The following is a 26,162-nucleotide window of genomic DNA, read 5'->3' as shown; positions in this document are numbered from 1 at the left end:
AGGCTCGAGAGACCGACTTTGTCGGTTTCATGGGCTGCTGGTGTAGTATCCCGTCGACGGTCTCGTAAGCTCTCGATGTCATAATCTGCTAGTATTCCATTGGCATTGCAACGTTGCATTTTCCCCACAATTCAACATGTTCAAGATACCGCAACAAAGTTACTGGGTATAAAGATAAATCAGTTTAAAGGCCCACTACACTACTTGTAGCTACTTGCGCCCTCTATATAACAACCCATGCCTAATCGGTGACCATTGGTCCCCCATTATCCTCTTTTTTTTATGTTAACTGAGAGCTGAGTAGATTAGATAACCACCTGTCCAGTGACCTTGCAGGGCAGTCTAATCCCTCCTGTAAACTATGGCAGATACGCTTTAAAGGAATTTTTTTTCTCACTGCAACATTTTCTTGATCTCAGTAAGCAGGTGGAGGGGTGAAATGGGGAAATACTCTACTTCATGGGGTACATGCTCCCCAAGAGTTTATGTTATTATTTTTTTCTGCTGCAAACATTTTTCCTTTATGATACCCTGAGGTTGGGGGGGGGGGGGGCTACGCCAATGCTTAATACGCCACTAAGTTATGCTCTTAAAAATAATATGATTGCCAATGTAACCATAATGAGGAGAACACAGCTCATTCTATAACCTAAAATAATACAGACTTCAGTATTTAATAATATGCACAAGCCGACGTTGTAATCTCGTACAAAAAATTTCCCCCCGAAAGTTCAGAAGTCATCATGTTCTTGTTTAAGGATCCTATAGATAGAATGATATTCACGCTGAGATGTGAATTCTCGACCTCAGATGAGACATCCCAGCAGGACCACTAAAACTATACGATCAGCAGAGAATCATGATAATGACCTCTTTCGAGAGGATATAACCATGGAGGAATTGGAAGTCCAACTTTGTACATACCCCCTCTCTCTAAGTCTCTCTCTAAGTCTCTCTCTCTCTCTCTCTCTCCCTCCCTCCCCTCTCTCTCTCTCCCTCTCTCTCTCTCCCCCCTCTCTCTCTCTCTCTCTCTCCCCCTCTCTCTCTCTCTGTCTCTCTCTCTCTGTCTGTCTTTCTTTCTCCCTTTCTTTCCAAGTCATCCCCATTATTTTTTTCTTCTTCCATTCCCATGTGTTTATCTTTAATTGTAAAATACTTCTTCGCTATCCTTGTCCCGTTCAATCTTACGGTGGTCAATTTACTACTATCGACAAATGAACATTTCTGTCAAACAATTTACCTTTTATGTCTGTCATTTTATTTTCCAAACTTTGCATTCCCAGCTTATAACTCTAACTTCCCCTTTTGTTGATCTCTACTACGAGGCCCTTTAAAAAAAAAGCAAACAGTGTGACGAAAGATGCCGTTTTTGATACCTTCATGCTCGTGGCAATTTAAACTGTAATTCCATATAATGAAGGTAATCAGTATGGTCCTCAATACTTTTTTTTAAAAGATATTGAAAAGGTCTTTTTCTTTCTTCATACATGATTAATCTAGCAGTCATCTTTCCCAAGTCCGTCTCCCTAGTTATTCCCGAGAATATTTTAATGGTAGCTCGTGCCGATGATAGCTGCTTTTGTGGATAATTCAAAAGAAGCTGCTACAACGAATTTCTATAGCTAATGAATAAACGATTTATTTCTCCATTCCTTTCGTTATTCCCTCCCGTCCTTTTTCCAGTGTTATTGGCTATGTTAGTGTTTACTAATACTGATGGAAGTAAGCCATGTATTTGCATAGCAGACGGCAAAGTGCATGTCCTCCTCTACGCATGCGTGCAGTCGCTCCGAACTTTTGTGCACTGTGAGTGGCCAGTGCGTTTTAAGTAGCAGACGATGCTTGTTGAACTTCAGTCAAGTCGAGTACATGGTATACTTTTTGCTTAGCCACCGTGAGCGCTACGGGGATCAGCAGAGCTACGGTGCCCTAAATATTTCATTTAGTGAGTAACCTTTCATCAAGAGCACACACGAGTGACAGCGAATTGGGCTGAGGTGGACTGGACCTACATGTAGCCTGCAGGTGTACAATGATTTAAAGTGTAGCCTATTATGAACACGGACCAAAGCAGGTCCTATTGACCCATTTGAACAGCTTGCAGATCAAGGCGGAGAGATTGGGTGCGACTCAGAGAGTAACAATAGTTCTTCCTATTCGAGATTTTAAATGCCCGTTTTTCAGATTTGGGCTTAGCTCTCCCGGAATCTAAAGAGGAGGAGTCAACGCTCTCTTCATCGGCTTGAAAACTACTTTAGTATGAATAGATGCAATATAATGCTAAATTAGATTCTTAAAAACGGCTTTGCGAGCTAGAGGAATTATCACACTTTGATTTGTGTCCGATTATCTTCCGTTTTTCACTACTTTATTTCCAAAAGCAATAACTTTCAAATGGAAGTTTAACCTAAAGGCGAAGTTGGCGGTAACTTCTTCTTGAAGTCACGCGAAGGCCAAAGTTGGAATCGAATTGGTAAGGGCATTATTCAACCAAGTGGAGTTACCTCATATGGATTTCTCTTTAAAATTGTATTCTCTACTATAGGTGAAAGGGACCAACGATTAGAATGGCTCATGGAAAATCAATGCCACGTCTTTCAGCAACCTCATCACGAGGAGCTTTTTTCGTGTTTTTGATTTCAATTGTCGTTGTGGTCGACGGATGTGTTTTAATGAAATTAAATGATTTTGAGCCGATATCCGTGGAGAAAAGGACTGCTTTAGCTGACGTGATCATCTCAGGTACCGTACTGCGTGTTCTCCGACATCAAAGATCGTGGGACTCGACATACCCTGCCGATGTACTCGTTGCCGATGTCTACAAGGGATACGAGTTGTTCGACAACGCGACGTCGCTGTCGGAAGATGAAATACAAGCGGAATACAGGAGCTATTACCCTCACGTTTACCGCATCGACCGATTCGGGGATCAACGACTATGCTGGGCCGATGTCGTCCCCGGGAAGAACTACGTGTTCTATTTGACGACGAACCCGAGTCCGAGGGATTTAGAGATGGCTTCTGATGGCGAGGAGGTTGTCGATATGTCAACGATGATGACAAAGGAAGGGATAAAGCTTGAGGCTAGCCATGATGCTGTGTCAGGGGCTTCTATCGAATACGATGTGAATACAGAGGAGAACATTCTCAATATACTAGGTATGTTATAGCTTCTATTTATCGTCTGATCATTACTTCTCGTTAAACATGAGGTGTCACTTGAATAATATTTGTTTTGACTATCATAGGAGTACAACGTGTTATTGGTTTGGGATAAACATTGACATGAGTCAAGACAAAGAAACATTGGGTCGATGTCTTGACAGGCTCATGTTCCATGAGAATTCTAGATAGAGTGTTAGACATGATGTGTGGCAATACAACAGCAATGGATGAGAAAGTATGAAGGAGATAATGATGTTTATAATGATGATGGTGGTTGTGGTGGTGGTGGTGGTGGTGGTGGTGGTGGTGGTGGTGATGGTGATGGTGAAGAAGAAGAAGAAAGAAAAAGAAGAAGAAGAAGAAGAGATGGCGATGACGATGGCGTGGTAGTTCATAGTGGTGAGTTTATTTATGCGCTTCCAAAGACGTCATAATGATAATTTGATACCAATCGGTGATACATATTAACATGTTAACGCTGTTTAATAAGTAATTATAGACAGTACAGATCTAAAATGATGGCATACCATTTCACGTAGCTATAAATGAAAGCATTAATAATTATATGGAAGCAAAATGTCTAAGCTGCTGTTGAATATTTGATGAATGATTGTAAAACCTTTTAAAGCGAGACCGCTGGTCTTAGATAGTTCGTCGCAGTAGCATCGTAATTTCATTTCCCTATGGCATATATCAATATATTTATAAAAGTTCAATAATGATATCATGATCTGTAATGTCCCTTTGCTTCTCTTATGGACGTCATGGACCAAGGGCTTATGCAACAGTTTTATAGGCAACGACAATCTCCTAGTCAAAGTTTGCAAATGTTTTTCTTCTAAGTTTTAGGATATTACAGTCGATCAATGGTCAAAAAATAAAAATCCATATCACTTTACCATCCCATGATCATCCTTATTATGTAGAACATTCTCTTTGATATACCTCCAGCCAAGAGTGAGTTTACAGTACTTCTCACATCTCATTGGTTTAGCTACATATTCACAGTACGTGACATTCATGTTTCTCTCTCGTTTCGCGCTGAGGTCATAATGTAATAGAACACCTGCTCATTAGTGCAGAGCTGTTGCAGATCCTAAATAGGAAAATGAGGTGGGTGTGAAGTTTGGCTTGGTATTATCAGCCAAACACACACACTCAGCACACCTGCACTTCCATGCAGGCTTGGAACATAAATCGTCTCGAGAGAGGGATGAGGGGGAGATAAAGGTGTATTATCGGTGACATTCGCGGGGTCGACTTGTACAAATAATATCTTAATATTCAATATTGCATATGATGACGTTTGTCATTTTCGAGCTTACGCATTCATATTCGCTCACAATAGTGGTAGAATTTTCTGCATGCAAATCATGTCAAGGAATAGATATACATATGCGGCATGTATTTCACTGATACCACCGACACAAAAATGAATAAATAAATTTAAAGAAAACAAATTACAATTCAAAGGAAAAAATGTATTGTTATGTTATGTTTGCATAATTAATCAATCGCCTTTCAGCAGTGCATGGTACGTGCTATATCGACTAAATACCAAACCGTAATTTGTCGTACTCGATTATTCTTTTCAGCCTCATTAAACCTTTCAAAGTGTATGTCAGCACGCTTGGATTAGTGTTCGTTCGCCATTATCCAATAATTCATCTATACCATATCCCTAATGTTTAGTAGCAGTTTGTACTGTTGCATCGAATACAGACAAATGGAAAGGAATGAAGGGATACATTATTGGAGAGCGTGGTATGTTGTCATAAATCGATGGCATATTGATAATACATATTCAGAAAACACCATTTAGCGGTCTACTTCCAAATATAAACATTCTGCAATCGTAGCAATGGACAAATAATACCAGTTTCATACCACTGACGAGGGCACATGCAAGCTACTGTTTGAGGGAGGGGTAAGGGACATGCTCTATCAGGGGGGGGGGGGCTCCGTCCTTCTTTCTTTGTAAGAAAAAGAGGTACTTGCCCCTTGTATATTCATTGTGAAATAACATTTCTTCAAGAGAACCAGAAAGAAACAGACCTGGTAATTCTACACACACAAAAAAGAAATCGAGCCGAACAAATGCAAAGAAAAAGAATACGGTAATAAAGCGTTTAGTGAAAAGTTGTTCCTTATTCTAACCCCACTTTCTTTAGCTTCTCTTATCTCTTATTTATTGCCCATTATTTGATGGTCAGCTTGAAAAATAAAATACAGGGCTCGCAAACCCCTTTTAGAAAATGGTATGTCAATATTTGTTGAAACATACTCTTTCTTCTATTTTGATACTCCCAAGTGTATACCCCCTCCTCGTCTGACCTGCATTTACAGGTCCCTGGCTTGGACTATAGATCAAGTTTATGTCCCTGGTTCAAGTATGATATCATCAAAAGTATAGACTATTAACTATTTCGTTTTGGTAATGTGAAAACTTTTCCCTCACTGTTCTCCATTTGTAATATTGTTATCGCCACTGAAAATTACTAACCTTTGAATATCAGTAGTTACCATTTATATTTTTACTGCCCCCGGTCTTTTTTGTGCACTTCTATTCTTGTTTATTTCCTTAATTATCGGTGATTCAGTCATACATTTTCATAGCATTCAATCACTGTATACTATATTCAATCTACAAAAATAAATACAAGAATGAATGAGTGCTACATCTATAAACTGAACAATGAATATCCATAGCAAGCTACCAAGGTGTGAAGTCAATTTCATAGTAATGGTAGCTTTGATCCAAAATGATCTAAAATCATTAAACAGGTCCCTCAGGTCAGTAAATTTCTTATGAAGTAAGTAAAACAAATTACCCGTTTCCAAATAGTTTATTGTAATTTACTTCATTTTATTTTCATAGAGGGAATGAAAAAACTTCTTCTGATCTTTGAAAGGTACATTTAGAAAGTAAATTTCACCGGTGATTGTGATTATGTAGCCTTGTCAATATCTAGAGTTAACATGCTTTAGGTCACTAACTAAATTACCTTTCCAATAAGTGAATACATGCATGGAAAACAAATTTACAGGTGACCTACTGTATAATGGAATTTTCAAGGATACATTATGTAGGAAGAAATAAACCTGATCGACATCAAGATTTTGTTACAGTTTTTTAACGAGCAATCAGATAAGTCATTTGAATGATTGTTGTTTTTGAACCAATAAAAAAAAAATCTTGAAGTGGAAAATTAGAGTCAATTTGATTTATTCCTGGAGAAAGGAAATTAACAGAATAAAAAGTAACTTTTCTCTCACTTTATTACCCGTATCGTTCTCTTTGAATTTGGTCTTGCTCGAGTTGATTTATTTTGTTGTTGAATTACCAGGTCCTTTTCTTTCTGGTTCACTTGAAGAAAATGCAACTTCACAATGAATATAGATTTATTGCTCTAGTACGTTGTAATTTTGTCCTGAAGGTATAACAAGCTTATTGTGTCTGGAATTACGGGTTATGGATGGGCTGCTCAACAAGGCTTGTGAAAAGAGAACCCTTTAAAAAAAATTCTTTGGTAAATTTGTTTTCGGCTTATTCGTCTGCTTGTTTGTTTGCCTGATTCTTTCTTTTAATGAGGCCTTTACGATACATTTTTTAATCAAAATTTTAGTTTAAAACTATACATGTACATGTCAATTTAAAATAACTTTATCAATGATTTCTAATTGGAATCGTAGATCAAGAAGATAGAACAGAATGTATGCCAAATTGGTTTAAATATGTACACATGGCAACCAAGAAATTATAAATGTTCACACTTTTAAGGAATTTGCAGACGCCGTTCTCTGAAAGATGGGGAGGAGGGGGGAGGGTGAAAAATCTGAATTAGTGGAGACCAATAATGAATGTAAGAGAAATGTGTTACGCCATTTGGCCAATGAATTGAGTAGAAGAATGAGATAATCGTGTCTGTGGGTCCCACAAATGTCACACCTATTAGAAGGGGAGCTTGATCCGCTGGGAGGGGGCGTCAGGGGTAACAAGCCGCATACCTATCCTCCAGAGTTCACTATATATCCAGAGCTGACATGATACATGTAACGAGCCCTCTCTTTTGAAGTGATATGGTATAGTCGAAGAAAGAATGTTTCCCACAATACAGCGCCACCTGTCCCACGGAGGCATCCAAATATTTTCATCGACTCGGATGTCATGTGAGGGATGTCGACCAGTCCGTCATTCGAATAGAGATCCCACCTCGACGATTATCATCGTGGCGATGATGGGATAAAACGTGTCGATGATAATAGGATAGTCAGGTGGAATAGGGGAAGATAAATCACCTATGATTTGCCCTTGCCCCGTTGTTGGTCATCAGTGGCTCACGTAGCTAAAGAGAATGGGGCACCCCCCCCCCCCCCCCCCATGAAAATAGTAAAAAAATAATTGAGAGTGAGAAAGACATGAAGGGGAAGGGAAAAGGAATGTGAAGAGAATATACGCCCCACCCCCGCACCCTCCCTCTAATTAGTGGCCTTGCTCATTCGCATTTTATCCACAAATTACCCCCCCCCCCCCCCTCAACACAAGCGCCCCCTCAACGACTGGGCCTACCTACGCCTCTGGTTGTCATATACAAAATATGATACCCTAGTAATACCGTAAGATACAATAATACGAGGGGGAAAAGGTGGACATAACAGACAAAGAGATGAAGAAATAACGAGAAGTGGGGAGAAATCTGCTGTTCATCAAGATTTGAAGTGCCTTTATGAACATGAAGGAGAAATAAAGTAGCAATGTCAGCACCCTCTGTACTCCTTGATTTACAAATGTTTTTATACCATCACTCAAAGTCAGAGATATGAATTAAAATGAGAGTTAGTTGAGAGTTATTTATGCTAGTGTGAAAGAACAATCATGTTTGTTTGATTAACGCTATGTTAGAGTGCCCTAATGTTCATATTTCATAGTTTGTTGATACCCGTTCTCCTTGCCAACGCCCCTCTCCATAAGCCTGCTCGTGTTCTATTTCTCGCAATATCTCACCCTCACTCCTCTTCCTCATCCCGCCTCCCCCTTTCCTCTTTATCTTCATCTGGGTCTCATTCTCATTCTTTTCTCCCTTTCGTTCTCGACAAGTAATAAAGAAATCTAGTACTTGTATATTATGTTTGAGTTTCCCTTATTGTTATATTTAATTTGTCACATTCAGTATAATAGTCCATATGTATCTCCTTATTATAAGCGATCCTAACCCATATGTCTTCCCCCCTCTCTCTCTCTCTCTCTCGCTCTCTCTCTCTCCCACCCTTAAACGTTTATATTTGCCTCATTTATCTCATCAATGTCTCCCAACATCATTTTTACTCCTTACACTCTCTGAAGCGTGTCCAAGCCAGTTTTTTCGCCAATATTATATATTTCAGCAAGTAATTTCAAAAGTAGGATCATCCAGTCTGTTGGAATTCTGCTACAGGAAACTCGTCATATAATTATATAGGTCATACAATACGTTTATGACATTTCTCATTTGTTCTTTGTCTTATCATCATAACGAGTATGTAATGTATATTGATGATTGTTTGCTCCAATATATTTTACCAGGTATCATCGAGTGATTAACATATTATTAAGGGTTAATCATTGTTTGACTATCCAAAGTCTAATTATAGGTAATTTTCAAAATGAACGATTACATATCACAAATGTCCATATCCTTTAGGTGCGGTGTGTCTGTCTGTTATATTTTATTTTTATTTTTAAACCAAATGTTAAAGTATATACTAATGATAACTCTTCAATAGAATATACTTTTACAAATAATTTACCAAATAGTTCTTTTAGTCATTCTCTTTTCATCAATTGGATTCCCTTTCCGTCTATTCCTGCATAGTGTTAGACCGCCAAATCACTATAAAGTTCATGCATGTACGGCTTATTTTTAATTCTTACCTGTTTTCTAGTGCAATTTTTTGTATTTCGTCTTTCGGATTTGTCATGGCTGTGTAATATAGTTCTTACTCCATGGCGGACTGCGGTCATACATTGGAGAAAAAAAACAAGACAAAGTAATTTAGTTGTGAGTAACCTTCACTTGACCATTTTACAGTGCCCCTTCAAGAAGTTCAAAGCTAGTTCATCAAGTACATGTACGTTAGTGGTGGCGTTTAACCATGTACCCTATCCCTTTACCCTTCCACACCAAACTTGCCACCCATCCTATACCTTATAATACCTGAAGAGAAATCGATACTGCACCAGACATTCTTTACCCCCGAAAAATGTTGGCCAAATTATGATGAAAATAGGTAGCATAAGTATTTTTCAGACAATAAATCACGGTTTCATCAAACAAATGTGACATGCTTTGATTTACGTGTGCCGACCCTATCTGTATTTACATGTTGGAGAGAGAATTTGTTGATATTTGGTCGACATGTGCTATCTCATTGTATACACTATATAGACGATGTCGAGGAAAGTCATGGTCTAGATGGCGTAGCCCTTGGGCTGTTTAGGGGCTAACCGCCCTTATGATTTACACCCCTCTTGAGCAAGGATAACGAGTTCATGTTCAGTTCAGGTCAGATGAGCTTGAAGGAAAATAGGGACATAATAGGGAGGCAACTTGAGACAAACACATCTCTAATGTGGTTGATAACTACATAAGAGCCAGTCAAAATCGAACTACGTCAAGCATTATTTCTCAATTCTTCATGCACGGTTTCTAAGTCCCATATCCTGGAATGAAGCGAATATCGCCATGTATACCCAAATAAAAGTGGCTTAATAAGTGACTTGAAATATACTCCAGTTTATATTTGATTCCAAAACGCAAACACTTACCCTTGTAATTGCACAAGATTGTAGATGATTTAGTAAAGCTTACACACTATAGATGAACTCAGTGTATGAGATGACCTGAACATAAAGTCGTATGTTTATGTGATTATCGATTAAAGTAATGAAACACATGTTACTGACTTGAAATGATGCTAGATTTTATAAATCATTCTTGCAGAATGTTTCAGGCAGGGGGTTGGAAGCCCGGAGCAAAATAGTTTACTCTCTTAAGAATACACTTTTAGGAGTAATAACTTATATTAGGATCTCTTCATTTGGACATGAATCCACTCCAAATCATAGTTGAATCCACTCCGAAGTAGTGGTTAAATAAATAATTTGAGAGTGGACTCCATTTTTGTTTGTTCTTTTTTTTTTTTAATCATAGTTTTCTACTCCCAAATAAAGTGATGCCTATTATAATGTCTACCCTAAAGGTGGATTTCCATTCATACACATTTAAGGCCGTATATTGTGTCGACAATTTACCTGGACACTCTCCACCAAGCAAAGACAAGAGAAGCAATAAGTCATCTATAGAATTATGAAATCATATGAGAGAGATGATAGTAGTGTTGGTGGCAAGACAGAGCTAGAAGATCTGACAAAGTAATGTGCTCCAGAGACACACCAGTATTCCTGACGTTTCTGTGGTTCACATTGAAGAGACAATCGACATGGATTCAACCAACGCATGTTAATATTCTGAATACTTTACCAGGAGTGATCGTGATAGACAAGGAGACGTACATAAATTTGATTGGAGTTTAATTGATAACTGTCATCGCATGCCGAGGTGCAGGTCCCACTCATTCATTTTCATCAACGAGACTGGCATATGAGTGGGGTGAAATACGGTTACAGGAAATAGAGAGTGGGAAGTAATAGAGAACAACGGATCTCATTCTTTATAGAGCGCATTGAGAGGGTGAAAGTGAAAATGAGATACATAACTACATTAGAAAGGAATTATAACATTTGCGAGGCAAGTGTAATGAAATAGGTTCAAAAGCGAGAGAAATTGAGAGGGAAGGGATGGATAGTGAGAGTTAGATGGAGATGTAGACACAGACAGGCTAAGACAGAAAAGAAGAAAGAAGGGGTTGACGCTGAGGTGAGAGAAACTGTGTTTGATTGAATGTGGACCACAATCATTCTCTGCCAGCAGGAGTAAAGATGTTTTCCAGAAAATTAGATACCACCTTCTAAGCGGGCAATGCACCTTAATTTCACCACTTAAGAGTGTCAAGATGAATTCATCTTGTGGTTTGCATTTTGACTCTACCCCATTCCTCTGAAAGTTGCAACATAGTTATCGTGTATTTCTGAGAAAAGAAATAATCCGAAGTATCAAGAGCATACCAACGAGATGACTTTCTTCTTTAATTAATCTCAACGGCGCGTCCCGGTAACGATATTCCCATCCTGGTTCTTTAATGGCTATTGGATTCATAATTTATAAAGACATGTTTGTTAAGTTAAACTGATGTGTGTTAAAGATCCATAAACTTAATGTTATCAAATCTTAATCGGCTACAAGTGTCTGCCATATATATTGATCAGATGCCAAAGACTCTTTTGCCTTTAATGGCATTCTAATAAAACGGTAGCAATTCATCTCAAACTTGACATATTTGTTCCCTCTTAACTTTTTAGGGACCTATACTTGTCAAGTACTGAGAACTTTTGACGACGTTCTGTGAATTGAACGCGAGGATTAACTTCCATTAAGTCATATTCATATCATTCATGGCGAGGATCGGTCAATTAGCGTGAGACCACTCGAATGGTCATTCCAGTGACCATTGAGATTGGCCACGACAATGGAATATATACGTCAAGTGGTCAGTGTCTGGATGACCAGTTGAGCACTTGACTGTTTAAGGATCTGATGGCAAGAATGGACGTCTTGGTAGATGTCCTTTTGGTCTTGCTTGGACATGGTCAAGGTTGGAAGGGGGATTTATGATTTGATGTCCGACGAGAAGGGTGTATTAAGATTTATAGAATGACATTAAAAGTCATAGGAGGGAGACAGGTTGCATATACCGTTCTCACGCGGAACCGAGGCTATATAGTTAGAAGCCAGGAAAAACAAACGGGACTGGATGAGAGAGCGGTATCATTCTAAAGTTTACCATCTTATTGTAAGATATATGTTTTGGGGATGATATTCAAAGTGACTTTGAATTCGATCTGCCAATTCCTGATATGGTAATTATTCTTGTCGATTCGTTTTCAGAATTTGACATCTTTGATGTAGTCCTTTGTGCATCTAATCCAATGATTCCACCTCAAGTACACCGTAAACTAATGATGTTTATTCTGTTATCTCTATTATGTATCAAATTTAAGGCAGGGTCCCCCCCCCCCCCACAGTGATCCCAGCATCTACTGCCCATAATGATAAAACCCCTACTGCGTCGAGGGATATCGGAGTGGACACATTAATGACAATTGATGGTCAAGTGCCTGGCCATACAGTCTATTGTGATAATGGTTTTAAAAAAAAACTTTTTTAACGGTCAAGTGGTAAATGTTCGGACATCCTGCTGTGATCCTGGTCATTCGTGGATCAACAACCAATTTCAATCAATGGTCTTTTTCAACAGATAGTTCGGATAATACTTTAAATTTATATTATGTTATAGAAACATTAAGTTTCGTTATATGTAAAATTATGTTAAAACAAACATTTTGACATAATGTTATTATCGTTTGTATATCTTGTATTATACCTTACGTTTATATGCTCTTTGTTCTTCAGTTATTACATTTCGAAAAATGCAGAAATAAAATAAAAAATGTCTTGGTGGGCACCTCATTGATTTTGGCAATTATTGTTTTAGTAAGTCCCCATTCATGCCATTTATAGGCAACTTAGTGCAATTTAAGCTAGTACTCAATGTACCATGTCAGTCTACTCGGCTCTATTTCGAGTGGCTACATGAAGTAGAGACCCATTCTTAGGTAAAAAGAAAGCTCCGTGGCAGAATCTCATATTGTCTTACTGATCTTGTTTATTCGATTTTTAAAGTACCAAACAATGAAAGTTGTCGGACAAGAACATGACTTGTGTCTGCATGCTACGTCTATTTTTTACAATACTTGTTGAAGAATCAAATGTCTAGACCTGGTCTAACTCAGCGCACGTGCACTATAAATGTCTGTACATAGCTGTTAAGTTGCAATCGGTCATTGATTGCTTGCTGTTTAGTGAACAAATTGCCTTTGATGTACCGGTACCATGGCACTTCATAAATGTGGACGACTTGTTACACTTTCAAATTTAGGTTCCCAATTATATACAGAGTCTCCACATCCACAAAAAGTTCTTGTATCGTTATCCTGACTGTCTCGTAGAGTTTTATACCCATAGCTCTCGCTTCTTGGTGACGACGGGGTGACGACACGTCGAGTGTTGTGACCAATAATGCTACACTGACTAAACCCCTTTATATCTTTGGTGTCCTATTTCAAAATCTTCGAAGTCTTACTTAATGAACTTTGCCAGGCTCCTTGGAATCCATTTAGTGGTCAGAAAAATAACCCCCATTCCCGTCGAGCAACTGGTTTTGGTTACGGGGTAAACACGGTAGGAGGGGTACTGAGGAGCCGATAAAGGGGTACATTGAGATGACGAAATCAATTTCAAAATCATGGTGGCAATATCAAATGATTATTTAAACAAGAATGTCCCTGGAAGCTTTTTTTGTAAGTACGTAAATGGAGACCAATTTGACCGTGCTTTAGGGCTCCTGCTTATCCATTTGGGTGGCTGATAAAACAAACTCTATAGCCATCCTCATCTAAAAGTGAAGGTTTTTGTTGTGATCATGATATTACATTATTAATGATGATCCGTAAGAAGGCCTACTCTTTTGTTCAGAAAATATGCTTTTATTCGTAAAGTGGGCATTTTATCGATAAAATATTAAGTAGTCTGTTCTTGACAGGTTTGGCGATACACCGATCGATTTATCTTGAATAACAAAGTACTGTTAAAACAACGATGATATTCGCTTGGATCGAATACACTTAATGATTACTTTGTTGTTGGTCGTATACTATGGACCTACATCACGTTCATTGTTAAATGTTTAGCCTTTAAGGATCTCCTAAGTTCGTCACTTGTTATGTTAAAGAAAATCGAAACAATTGACAATGACCTCACATACCTGAGGTTTGTTTCTAAAAGGGGCATTAGGGGGAGCCTTTCTTTCATTCGATCCTGGTCCTATATACGCTTGGGCGGCTACAGTAACTTGGAAAAGTCTGAAGTCAGTACTAATGACCCTCATTTTGTTCTTGGATTAAACGGTAGGGTTATAATAAAGGAGTTTTGTCCCTCTTTTCCCAGTATCTTGTTTAAAGATGACACCCATGAATCGGTAAGAGTAAATATAGAGAGATATTTCGCCATGAGAGTTCGATGGTTTTAGGATATAGTTTCACTTTGTTCCGGAGATTAATCAGTTGCATTTCATCGCCCAGGCGTCAATGTAAATATGGCACCCACTCGTCAACCATTTAGGGCCCTTGACTCGAAGTAGTCCCACCTATTCTATTCCACGTCGGGGTGTCGTTGGCAAACAGAGACGGACAAAATGAAACAATTGCTCCCCATTCTAGCCCAGAGACAGTGCAACTCTTAGTGATGAGAAAGCTGAAAAGGCATGTTGACAAAACAATTAAAGCAGATTTTCACTATCCTTCGAGAGATTCGTCTGCTTGTTATAAAGACGGACCAAAGCCTTCAACCGCAAGGTTCCGGAAATGTTGAATCGATGGGTTAAGAAACAGTAGCACATGAATGTATCTCGAGAATCATTAACCCAAAACAGTGGCCAAGTAATCCTGATTGACTTGACTGTCTAACGAATGAGCCTTGATTTGACAGGTGTCATGTCAATGTTACCGATACAGGTGTTGAGGCTTGATCTCATGTTGGTATTTGAGATGCACTCATCACGATGTATGATAGAGTACCGAAGCTGTGACATCATACAAATCTGTTTTTAGAACTCTCAATTTGAACTTAATTTTCCGAAAGAGCATAAAAAACAATGTCCAAATGTTAAAAACCAATTGAATATGTTAAATATAGGCTGAGATATGACCATCCGAATATTTCAATAGGAAATCACTGTTATTTTGCTCTGGTGCATACATAACGAACAAGAGCAAATTAACGGTGATTTCCTATTGAAATCTATTTATTCGGATGGGCACATTTCAGCCTATACTTAACATATTCAGTAGGTTTTCAACATTTGGACATTATTTTTATGCTCTTTCGGAATATTAAGTTCAGATTTGGAAACTCTAAAATGATTTTTTTTGTATGACGTCACACTTGACCATTCTACACGGTTAACGGTATTTTACCTTGGAAACTGGTGTCAATCCTATAGTTCGATTGATTAACACGTAATGATAATATTTTCTTATCAAACGTATCATGAACATACACGGTTTGGTTGTACAGTAGTTGCTCACTGCACTGAGAAGCTCGACAGTGTAAATATTGACACTTGCAACGTGCATCAATTTAATAGATGGCAGTACAATACCTTTATATTCTAATATCTTTTATTTGTAACATTTTCATGATATGCCTACTTTAATATCGATGACACGACCTGTTTATGAAAGATTATTCAAAGTACGTGACTGATAGGCTTATCAATATACTTACCAGTGCTTTTATCGATTTCAGCATTTTAGCTGAATGCATACTATCCAAATTAAATTTATTCGTCAGTTTACATGTACATACCCTGCAAAACGTGAGCTATTTTTACCCCTTCACAATTACTATGAATACGTTGCTTCTTTTAGCCGGGATTAATCTATGACGAAATATCGAGGATTAATGTCCCATGTGGGTTATCGCCAACGCAATCAAATATTATCGTCAAATACAAAAAATAGGAAATTTCAAATTTCCGCCAGTTATTACCGCCACGGTGTACGAGGGAACAGAAAAAAATACATGCACGCCGGGCTCTCAAACTTTGCATGCACTGGAACATGTCAAGATATCCAGCAAGTACTGTGATCATATTTGACGCTATTAGTCGGTCACCACAAAAGGACAATTTCCGATATGATTATGATTTTAGGGGCTTTGCCGGGATAACAATGAAATCAATGGAATTACGACCTCTCAGAATTAGCGCCTCAGGCACCACCGTCTGTAAACACAACCCAAGGTGAGTTGGGAACGAAGTTTTAGTAGCAGTATCCAGTGGTAGAAACGTTTAACATTCAGGCCTAAACAAAACAAAAAATGATTTATTGCCCTTTGCGACCGACCCAAATACTTTTAAAATCTTTTAAAGCTTTTAATTTTTTAATTTTTTTTTTACCGTTTTTTAGAGAGAAAACAAAATGTAATAAAGCATTAAGAACTGAGAAATATCAGCCCAAAGAGGGAGTTTCAAAAAAGGGAAAAAAAAAGATTTCCGACCGACCGACCCATGTTTTGGCACCTAAATAATACAACATTTTTTTTAAAGGCCTCACAAGGATGAAGCGCATCATTTTTTTTTACTCCAACATGAGCTGAGTGACCAGGACAACGACACCAAAGTGAATAAGTAAATCAAATATGTAGATAATGGTTCAAGTCTCATCTCAAAAAGGGGAACACGTATAAGTATTTCACCCCATACATCCCATCATATTTTTGATATTGCCTTAAGCAGAAATGTCGCGTATCTTTTGCATGGTCATTACGAAATATGTGTTGGTATTGAAGACAAGATAATTATGTCGGGGGATGATCTGAATCCCTTCCATCACTGTTACCCTTTTATCAGAAGTTTTGCAGGTAGACATTTTTATATCGGAATTATTTGTACACGCCAAATCATCTCTTTGCTGTTTTATTTCTCAGCTAATCAAATTGAGTCTTAGTGATTTGATATTACTACGAATATATATATGAAAAGCTGTGAATAGCTCAGGAAGATCTTTAAACAAAAATCAGGTCTGAGTCTCTGGTCACAGACTATGTAGCATTTGTGACTGCGGGAGATTCTATAAAACTTCATATTTCATGTGGATTATTGGTGAACTTTATGAAAGACCCAATTCACCCCGGGATATGCTTACGCGACAATTTCATAGAAAAAATGGGTGCTAATCCAGCGTTTGAAAACATTGGTTTTATTTTGCCCCTGTGTACTTTTCGAGGTTGTCAGGGGAACATACAGGTCGAATCAGACGAAAACCAGATATTTAATGAGACAATTTGAGGGATTCCTGCTTTCGTTCGGATGTTGAAGTATTATTATATCGACTATGATCTGTTCTGATAAATGTATGTATATATTCCCATTTAATATTGACGTCTCTTTTATATATATTTTTTTTTTTTGGGGGGGGGGGAGCTAGTTGTAATATGTATTCTTTCTTTGGCATCTAGTAATAATCTTTGCCAAATACGGCGATTAAAATTACTGTCTATGATCTTCCTTTATCTTTCGATTGTGATGCTTTGGGGATTGCTGATTCTTTAAATGTGTTGCCTGGATTCATTAATAATAAGGCCTACCTAATCTAGAGATACACATCGAGTTCATTTTAGAGGGTGGTGCTAGAAGGGGATTTTCGGTTTTCCGTCTACACAAAATCATGAATTATAAGATTTCTTTTCTTTACATATGTATTTATACGCATTATCCAGGCACAGGTGCGTCCATGTTTATTCTCGTTCTATTGTGGATTTCACAGATGCCACTTAATCAATCATCGTATTTGCCGTTATTGCATTCAAATACATTTTATGATTGCTCTCGGGAATCCTCTACAACTCTAGTTTAACTTGAAATACATGGATCTACATTTTACGAAGAGGTCTGACTCATGTTTACGAACCTGGTTATGTAAAGTAGGCCTATACCGTTTTCGTCTCATATTCTTTATTATTATCAGACAATGTTGCGCATTTCTGCAGTAATCCCAACAAAAATAACCACCTGCTAACCCGAATATTACCAGACTCGGCGCTTTGTTCATCCAATTTAGAAAATGGAATTTTCGGAGTTATGTATTTTATTGTAACAGCAGCTCCTTCTGGACATGTTCTTGTTTTTATTTCCGTATAATAAAATAAGATAAAATACATACAAAGGAATCATACAGTGGAAAGGGACAAATACGGCTGGTAGCCCATTTTCAGCTGCAACTATATTGTTGCTGCTGATCTTCCATGGGGCCAGTTAATACAATGTACAAAATATACATAACGTCCATTGTAAAGTGAGACATTTCCATGGCAAATCAAATGATTTCATTTATTATGGCGAGATTTCCATATTATGCGGGCCGCGTGCTACCCTTCTCCAAGACCTCTAACACGCCTGACCCATATCTCCCAAATCTCTTGTGAATATGAAATAATAAAGAACAAACTCTGGTGACCATTTTTGCAGGTACACAGCGCCTCACTCAATCCACACGCATTGAATGGATTAAAGCTTATAAGAAGGATTTAAAGGAGGGTTTGGGGGTCCTTTCCACCAGGGATTAAGCGAGTGCGTTTTTCTTTATATGAATCATATTGATTTTGGAACCTTTCAAGATCAAGCTGCCTCTCTGCTTCATTGTTTGTAGCCTGGCCTTGTTTTATTTGATGTTTGTAAAATTAGATGATAATGGTGAAAAACTAGAGAACTGCTATACACCAGAGACAGATAAATATACTCGTAGCAAGAAAAAGAACAGAATTATGTTAAAGAATATTATCCAGAGACCTAACATTGATTACACACTTATTGTTCAGAACACCGATCATTGAACAAGACAATGGGAGAGAGATGTAGATGACAAAATGTCGTTTTAATTTAATTCGCTTTCCCCCTTTCACCCGTTCACATGAGAGAGAGAGAGAGAGAGAGAGAGAGAGAGAGAGAGAGAGAGAGAGAGAGAGAGAGAGAGAGAGAGAGAGAGAGAGCGAGGGAGAAAGACGAGGGAGCGAGAGGAAGTGGGCAAGGGGAGATGGGTAGGGGGAGATAGAGGGGAGGGGGGAGGTAGATACAGAAGAATTCTAATATTGTTCTCCCCTGACAAAGGGAAATATAAAAAAATCGAAGGCATTTTATGTACTTTTAAAGGTACTTTGTCCCATTGGTAGGCCAAAAAATGAAAAGGTTAAATTCCAACGGCATTTGAAAGATATACTAAGTTAGAACTTCCCTGAAAAAAAAGGGGGGTTGAAATGTCTTTAAGTGGGAACATAACGACTGTTAGTTGTCGAATTGACTTAAGAGCTATATAGCCAGTAAGTAATAGTCTGACTTTCAGACCATTGAACCGAATGGTCGTACGTTTTATGCTCCGCAAAGATTCAATCAGTTTAATTTTGGCCATTACAAGAAGTGGGTTATTGATATAGACAAATGCTCATGTACCCTTTACAGCTCGTTATTACCAAAGAAGAAAATAAGCCAGTCAGTCACTCATTAGTGTCTGCCAGTGGAGTCTAGCAAGTAACGATTTCCTTGCATAATTTGAATATTAGGACACTGCTAACGTTTAAATTTCACGTATAGGACATACATGACATATTCATAATTCCTGCAAAGTTCTACAGAATTCGATGTTGGCTACAAAAGGGACATAGTATCTTTAACATCTTTAAACAAACATGTATTTAATAAACAAATTTCAATGTCTAATATCTCTAAACACCACCCTTCCACTTTTAATATTTCTGTTTCACTTGTATGCTTGGAGGTATATAATTGTGATACGTCTCATTTTGGCCACATGCTATAGCTTCCGAATCCAAAACTTCTATTTCCGACCATTTTAATAACAAAATAAATTATCAGTGTTTATTTATTTAGGAAAGCAAGTAGCAATTTTGATATTTACCAAGTTATTTTCAATTTCCGCTTCAAATTTAAATCAATTACCTTCTACTGCCCAGCGCTTATGCTTTGTAGGTGTAAGTGCACTATCACTTTCTCCGGCCCGAATATGAGCTACACTGTATTATTAAGAATAACATCCCTCGTGTAGGTTGGGAAAATGTTATTGTTTAATTTCAGCAAAACTTTTTGGGGGACGATATTATAACCTTGATCACACCAGCATAAATGGTAGGAGGTATAATTCTTGAAGTCCAAACATTTCTTTATCACATCTATAAACAAAATGATTCGTCTAGCTTGTGTTCTCTTTAGACCCCCCCCCCCCTTTGTTTTTTTTAAATTCGGCTACTTTATATCATTATTTGTATTTACCAATTCAGACTTCTAGAGTAGCATTAATTGACTATAAACAAAATTATTATTTGATTTAGGTCTATTTCATCTATTTATTAGAAAAATCAATATTTCTTGAATATTATTCATTTGCTTCGCTCTTGACCCATTCCTGCTGTGGCCTGTCGTAGCAATTTCCATTATTCATTGTGACGTCCTATTAGCACAATTCATGCTGACGGTTTCTGATTGGACAACAATATAACAATTTCCGTTGGAAAGTATATGTGTCATTTGTTTCCATTACCCGATATTCAATGGAAAACAGAATATGTTTATTTCTTTAGCAGGTCTAGACTTAAGTTGAAATATGGAGATGCGCTGATGAAACAAGGATATTTTTGTTTTGTTGCGATCGAATCTATTTCAGAATAATTTCATAATTCATGAATTTAAACCAAGTATGACATTATTGATTATTGGTTTGTAAGATGTACACTGAATATATGGGTCCCTGTATTTCTCAATTATTACATTGAACTGTGCGTGTAATTTGTTTTCCTAATGTGCTGTTGCACGAATAACACAATGTGTACGATAATGTGTACCTGTCGCATGTATATAGGACACTTTGCACAGCAGGTGCTATTTTATTACATAATGGTTTCACGACACACAATTTTGGGGACAATTCCTAGGGACACAAGTTACATGAATATGCAAATAAAGTGCTCGGAAATACCCAATTCCAGTCAAATATTCAAACAACTTAAGTTTATTTCGACATGAATCGACAATACTTTGGTCATGATAAACACTGTCTTGCGTTTTCGCTTGAAATACCAAGGCAGTTAAAACAGAATTCGCGAGAATGTTCGCCTGTGCCTGGGAACAAACATCATTACATTCATTCGTTTTACTAACCTTATTTACGTAACAGCTTCCATCGCTCCTAGTCATGAATACATTGTCAAATTCTTCTTCTTCTTTTGGGGGAGGGGGGGGGGGTAGACTGGACGTTTACTGCAGCAATTTGCAGCAAAACACTATCGCTTAAGACATACCTAATTTCAAGGTGCAATCAGTGTTTTAGAAGAACATAACGTTGATTTGGCAGGCTATCACATATCCAATTACCATATCTCAACCTGGATGTCAAATTTCAAGACATGAATTCATGTTTCTGCTAATTTTGTTTTGCAGCAAGTAATTGGTAAACTGATAAGTGTTTGGCAAACCACCAAGGGCGTAAGAATATACGCTTCGTTTTTACTAATATTCGTCTCTGATGGGCAGTCACTCTCCGACGTAGAAACCACAACATCAAACTATTCAAAGGTACGATGCACTTTTCCTCGAATAAATATTAATATTTTTACTTAATTGAGAATCCTTCCGTTTACCAGTTACGTTTCAATGAAATGAATGTCGTGACAACCCAAACGGGAAACATTATTGAGTTTAGTTTTTAAAACATCCACTCATATGTTTTTTATTTAAATGTTGTCTGAGCAGAAGCGGGAAGTTGAAGTGTTTTGATATCAGAATCATATTTATGATTGATAAGGATTGGGAGATGTGGTCCACTGCACATTTCGTTATCGCGTGCTTGCAAATAAACAGGTGTATGTCTGGTATTTTGATCCATTATGTCCTTACATTAGCTCCTTGGTCATATATCTTTCATCAAAAATAGTATGAATGGAATGGTACCATTTAATATTTCCCCATATATTTGTCGAGACCCTGTAACTGTAAGTCAGTTTGTAAGTGTCACATTTGTTTTTGTTGTTGTTATTTTTAATCTATTGCCATGATATTATTCTGTTATTATCCTAAGCTTTTTGTCTTTTTCATACGGTACGGTAACAGGTGCCGTATCTCCATTCAATCCTGGGGTATAGGCGTAAAACATAATCCTATAATTCCTAAAGCACTAATCTCATTTAACAAACATTGTGTGATATAAATTAACGAGAGTCGAGTAATCGTCATAATTTTCCTCTGAATCAGGTCACCTTACTTCATTGCCATGCCGATGAATATGATAAAAGAGCAATACGGTATAGCGTGAACATCGACAGGTGTATATTCGCAATCTTCAACACATATTTTTATCTTTGCTTTTAGCGACTAAACATATAATAGCATAAACATAACAAGGTTGTTCTTGATATGAGAAGATGTACGATCATGCCCCTGACGTATTGTCCCTCTAAAGCTCTATTCTCACCTACAGGCCACAGGAGTGTCAGAGAAAGATATCAGGTGACATTTCGATTATCATCTTGCCCTTTCAACTTCCTTCATCCCATATTAATATAAAGAGGTCGAGCGGAAATATTCCCTCCAGTCATAGGCCATCATTTGAGATGTTTGTTCAAATTCTTTAACGGAAAATTATCTTCTATGTTAGGACGTGTGTGGTCTGTGATGTGGAGGCGTTACCCATGGCAACCGCATCTCTTATCCTCCTATCTTTGGACGTAACAAGCTAGGAGCGAGTCACACCTGTGACTTAACATCCAAGACGTTCTATCCGATTGAACCGTTGGCAAATCATAAATAATTTGACAAAAAAAATTGGCAACTTTCTTATACTGTTTTGGATCGTTAACAGTCTCAGGTATAATATTTCTATTTCAAAGATATGAATTTCAAACTTTCATTAAGTCCCTATCTGATGACCCTTTCACCTAATGTATTTTATGCCGTCTTTCCTTGGTCAACAGGGGCGGATCTAGCTTTTTGCCAAGGGGAGGGGGGGGGGGGGGGTGTCGACCCAGTGGCGGATCCAGGCTTTTCCAAAAATCGCGCCGTTTTACTTTTTTTCTTCTTATTCCCCCTCCCTTTTTTTCTCTTTTTTTCACTTGGCCGTGGGGGGGGGGGGGGGGGGGGGTATATAAAAATTGTTTCACTATTTTTTTTTTTATTGGTAACAGTCATGTCTCTTCCTCTGTAACTCCATCTCTCTGACAATCTTTTAGCTGGAGTATTTACATCGGTTTGATAAGCTAAGTTAAACAATTTCACGTCTCAAGCTGTTGCCATGGATACCATCATCGTCTTTTCCTGCTGAATTTTTGATGACATATCGGAACAGATCAATGATCTAGTCTAAAAGGAAACAGTTCCAAATACGTTTTCTTAAAATTGGTTGCATGTATTGCGTCAAACCTGGCTGGCACAGGCATAACATCAACACGATCGAAAATATTTAGGGTGGAGCTGGAAATAACGTGATACTTGTGATTGCCAACAAACAGAAATCCCTGCAAATAGTCAACATTTCACACGATTATTTATTTTTGATCGCTTTTCCACGCTTTCGTTCTACTTGTTGGAATTGATCGCATTGCTGAAATGTGAGTGACGTCACGTGAAAAAAGATGGTCTGAACCGTGTTCCCAAGTTGTCATGGAAATCATATGGGCCTACATTCTTTAGCTATCGACGTCTATTTTGAAAGCAGTTGTCATGTGAAACAAACGGATTTTGAAAAGAAACATTGGAGATTTGCGATTGTTTCAACAGTCAGTTTGATCCAACAAACAACACAGATGTGATGAACAGATGTATAGGTATTTTTTTCCTTCAAATTGAAGATTTAGTTGAGAGAAATATTAAACCATCCTGAATAACATGTTGTTAAATCTTATTAATCCAATTCTTCCTACTGTAAGTATACCATACTGTGTGAATCGTAAAATCAAAGTTATAATGATGATGTTGACGTGTGAGTTTTAACCAAAAAAAAAAACCAATTTCTACCCCCCCCCCCCCCAAATAACAGTGGTCACAACAAAGTAGTTGTATATAGCCCAATAATCAAAGGATAGTATGTCTCTTTTATATTGTTTCTTCAATTTTTGTTGTTCATGAATATCAGAAATCCATTATTGAAAATATGTATGTCTTCTGTTAACTCGACAGTTCAACAAATATTTGTATCTTGAGTAGTCAATTTTATTCATGTTGTAAATATGAATTACCTCGAATAGGCCTATATGTTTGTTAATTTGTTGCGATGAAAATCAATACAATTCCTGTGGAGGGGAAAAGTATGAAGACAAAATTATATAGAGCGGGAAAAAAAATCTTTTATTGAGTTTGAGAATATCATTGTTTTGTCTATCCTCCCCTCCTCGTAAAGTAGGTCTAAAAAGATACACCCCTAAAGTATCAAACGTAAGCCCTCCAGTTCACAATGGAAGAAGACAAATATTACAGTGGTTTAATGAGTTTCCTCTTGTCTATATTTCGGTAATCCTGGATAATTGCCACAAACCGAGCCCCCGGATATACCTAAACACCGTGCCCCATGTATAATCTAGATTCAATCAGATCCTAATCATACCGTGTTCCGATTCATTCATATAAAATTATTGGATTTTTGCCATGTTTTTATTATGGTCAATAACGAATTACCGAATTGGTCTGATGAATGCGTATGAGCATGATTGATACTCTTGAATCCCTAATTTTAACAGATTTGAAAAGTGTTAAAGGGAACTCACATACGTGTATACTAAAGAAAAGAAAACTATCTTAGACGTTGATGGTGTAGACAAAAAAAAACTCTTTTCATGTACCATAACTTTTACTTTTGTAGTGTTTGTCATTTTTTTGTTGGGGGGGGGGGGCATTATGTATTTACGAATGTGCAACATTATTATGACAACTAAATTAGTTAAAAACACGATCATCAGCACTTGATTTTTGAGAAACGTCAATTTAGGATTAAACAATACCATGGTAGTTTCTGCCCCTTTCCGGGTGATTTAACGGAAAAAAGGGGGAAATAATAATATTATTACTAAATATCGTAATGCTTCGTATTACCATCTCTCAGTATACATTATCGGACAGGCAGACAAAAAGCTAAATTTTCGACCACTAAAGGCTACTAGTAGTATAGCAAACTTCCATGGTCATGCCATGATTATACCTTAGCGTTTTAGCGGTAGGGAGATCAGAATTCGATCCATTTAGTTCCTGATGTTCCTCCATCGTAAGCTGATATGTTAATGCAGGGGGTCGCAATATACCAGACCCTCTGAAATTGAATTTGACGTGTACCAGCCACACATTAATCTCAGAGATATGATGCCGATTGACTGGATTTTATCAACTCCTCCCATCTCTCTCTCTCTCTCTCTCTCTCTCTGTTTATCTTGTTTATTCTCTCTCAATCCCATTCTCAAACTCTCTCTCTCCCTCTCTCGCTCGTTCTTCCTCTTTGTCTCTTCGTCTGTTCTCTATTTGCTCTCTCTCTCTCTCTCTCTCTCTCTCTCTCTAACCCGTTTACTTTCCATCAAATGTAATTTTAGTATGCAGCCCCTCCCATCATACTCTGATCCCGTTTTCCAATCCTGTCCTATTTGCTATGAATCTAATATTTCTTCCTAGTTTTTAAATCTTCAACTTTGTTTTGTCGTGGATGTGCGTCTCTTCGAATCAGTCAGTTTGTCAAAGGCTATGTTATCGATTCCACCTTCTCTCTCTCCTTACCTGCCTCTCCATCTGCCTCTCTAATTTTCTTTTTCTCCCTCTTTCACTCTCATCGTATTACTTGTCATGATTTTAATTCATCCGTCTTTCAATCAATCTCTCAACAACTGCATTGTCGTCAAAACAACTTGTTTTTCTTTCTATTTTTCCTTTTTATTATTATTTGGTTTCATTTTGGGCGTTACTCCCGTTCAAAGAAATAATATACCAGGTAATATCCACTGTACCTGCATTTTGTCATCGCATATTTTGAAAGAAAAGTACTCGTCACCCTAAAATTGCTATTTTTTTTCATATAAATTCTTTCTTATCATGTTTTGGTGAATTTGAAACCATGAATAATTCGGCTTATTTCGAGAGAAAAAAAGGGAGAGCTATGACGTATATATGTCGTTTGTTGACCTTGATATACTAAAAGATGCATTCCCACCAAAAAATAGATATCATGTAAGAACAAAAATGGAAGG

The 26,162-nt window shown here is 37.6% G+C and overlaps 1 protein-coding gene across 1 annotated transcript in view; it reads left to right on the top strand.

Annotated features, from left to right (window-relative positions):
- The first annotated feature begins 2,567 nt into the window (after positions 1–2,567).
- Positions 2,568–26,162, top strand: part of LOC115929858 (collagen alpha-1(V) chain-like) — a 51,379-nt gene continuing 27,784 nt past the window's right edge. Inside the window, exon 1 of the mRNA XM_030999934.1 lies at positions 2,568–3,159. Coding sequence (XP_030855794.1) covers positions 2,568–3,159 — 592 coding nt within the window. The remainder of the gene's footprint in view (positions 3,160–26,162) is intronic.

Source organism: Strongylocentrotus purpuratus, unplaced genomic scaffold, assembly GCF_000002235.5.
Source record: "Strongylocentrotus purpuratus isolate Spur 01 unplaced genomic scaffold, Spur_5.0 spur5_scaffold_6, whole genome shotgun sequence".
Taxonomy (NCBI): Eukaryota; Metazoa; Echinodermata; class Echinoidea; order Camarodonta; family Strongylocentrotidae; genus Strongylocentrotus; species Strongylocentrotus purpuratus.
Note: the sequence above shows the minus strand (reverse complement) of the source record. Positions and strands in the feature narration are given on the sequence as shown.